General features: G+C 38.0%; 1 protein-coding gene across 1 annotated transcript; it reads left to right on the plus strand.

The window, feature by feature from the left end:
• The first annotated feature begins 432 nt into the window (after positions 1-432).
• On the plus strand, positions 433-1,274 carry Tsp_13839 (conserved hypothetical protein). Its single transcript, XM_003370033.1, has 5 exons — positions 433-470; positions 563-671; positions 872-970; positions 1,027-1,159; positions 1,219-1,274. The coding sequence occupies exons 1-5, from the start codon at positions 433-435 to the stop codon at positions 1,272-1,274; spliced, it is 435 nt and encodes a 144-aa protein (XP_003370081.1).
• Positions 1,275-1,987: the final 713 nt, after the last annotated feature.

Consider the following 1,987-nt stretch of genomic DNA (forward strand, 5'->3'; position numbering starts at 1 on the left):
AAAAGTTGTTGAACCAGTGGTTGTTGGATGCTGCTGACAGCCGTCAAAAAACGGTAATGCAAAAAAGCAAGTAAGTATTGACTTTGTTTTCATTAGATAGCAAGACGATGGACTAATCAGATATATGTAGAATTGGGTAAAATCTATAATTACAGATACGTCATCACCTGAGCTTTTATGGAGTTTTATTTGTTTGGGCACCGTGATAAGTCATGTTCAGATCATTTCGTTCTAAATGGGCATCCGTAAGTATTGAATTTGCTCCTGATTGCAGTTGGATACGTAAAGCGTGCACATTTTATCCATGACAGCATTACATTAACACCAAGCGAATTCGATGTTTCTTCTGATGGCCCTCTGAGTTGAAGTTAACGAAGGGACGTTCATCATTGGTACTAGTGTGGTTTCACTTATCATAAGAGTAAGAAAGAAATGATTGTAATTCTAGCAGATTACGTTGAGACAGTCGAGTAGCGCTGGTGCCGTATAGATCTTTCATCAGTGCGTTTTCAATGTGATATGACAAAAATTAGTAGGTAGTTTTTGTTTATAATAGCTATAGATTATTACGTTATCCCATGAAGCTTGTACCGTTGGCAACCCTTGTTCACATGGACGTAAAGGCGTTTCCTAGCCGTCCCAGTGTGCCTTTGCTTATCACAAATAGTATCGTTTATCAGTAAGTATTGAATTTGATTAATTAGATAGCTGGAAGATGCGAGTGTAACATGGATTGAATTTGATAACATCTATAATGACAGATAACATCATTAGCTGAACTGTTTTCAACTTCCTTTCGCTCTGGACACCGTGCGTAGTCATGTTTTCAATGTGATATGACAAATTAGTAAGTAGTTTTTGTTTATAATAGCTGTGGATTATGTCGTCTCATGAAGCCCGTACTGATTCCAACCTGGCGTTTCAGTATTGTTTTCTAGCCGTTCGAGTGTGCTTTTACTTATCACAAATAGTAAGAAGGAATTTGATATTATGACAGCAATGGAATATGTTAAATAAATAGAACAGGTCGCTGCACATTCCAGCATTTTGTTGTTGATGGCAATGGATTACCTCATCAGAAAATTTTTGTTTAGTCGCAGCAGATGGCACTCTCAAATTGCGTTTTCTACGCTTCTGATGTTTTTCCTTGTCACGCAAGGTAAGGAAGAATTGCATTATTTTTTGTAGAATTGTATTTAGTTTTGTATTTAGTTTTAGTGCGTATCTGTGAAGACGAGAGCCGCATCTTGAATGATCTCCATCGAATATCGTAGTTTTTATTATGCTGCTGTTATTCGTATGGCTTTCTTTTTCTTTATGGCTGTAATATGCTGTAATATAACTATGTATTTTAATATAACTATGTAGTGTAATAACTATGTATTTTAGAATCATGGCATGTTTATAAATTCTTCATTAAGAGCAGTAGAGAGCGTAAAGTACTGGTACGTAGCATCAAAGTAAGTGGATCAAAGTAATGCAGGTAAGTGCAGTCGAAGCGGTACAGGTACAGGTAAATGGAGTGCAGGTAAGTACTGAAGGTAAGTACGATAACGTAGGGTGCAGGTGAGTTTTGCAGTAAAAGGTAAGTTTTGCAGGTAAGTATATAAAGAAGAATATCGAACAGTTAAGTGGATTGAAGTGTGATAGCGTAGAGGTAAAGGTAAGTATGAGGCGTAACTCTACGCTGAGTGGAGTACGGGAAAGCATAGGTAAGTAGTGAGGTAAGGGGGGGGGACATGTATGAAATTGCAGAAGTAAGGAGGGTGGTGCTGAATTATGAAAATTCGAAAATTTTCGAAAAAATACCTGAGGGAATGCCCTGGGCATAGCCTAAAAGCAAATGAAAATTTGCATATCCCCCCCTGAGGCATTATGGCATAAAGTGTTAAATGCTTTCGACTGTTCTCCCTAGCGGGTAAATATGCCAAATGTTTTTATTGACCCTGGCGGCATAAGCCTGAGGGGACGCCTGGGTGCTAAATTT

This window comes from Trichinella spiralis (assembly GCF_000181795.1).
Source record: "Trichinella spiralis strain ISS 195 chromosome Unknown Scfld1300, whole genome shotgun sequence".
Taxonomy (NCBI): Eukaryota; Metazoa; Nematoda; class Enoplea; order Trichinellida; family Trichinellidae; genus Trichinella; species Trichinella spiralis.

Excerpts from the sequence above, each read along its gene's own strand:
- Tsp_13839 (XM_003370033.1), top strand. The coding sequence starts at position 433 with ATGATTGTAATTCTAGCAGATTACGTTGAGACAGTCGA. Across the intron at positions 471-562 it reads GATTACGTTGAGACAGTCGA|ATTATTACGTTATCCCATGA; the intron begins GTAGCGCTGGTG and ends TAATAGCTATAG. Across the intron at positions 672-871 it reads TGCTTATCACAAATAGTATC|CTGTGGATTATGTCGTCTCA; the intron begins GTTTATCAGTAA and ends TGTTTATAATAG.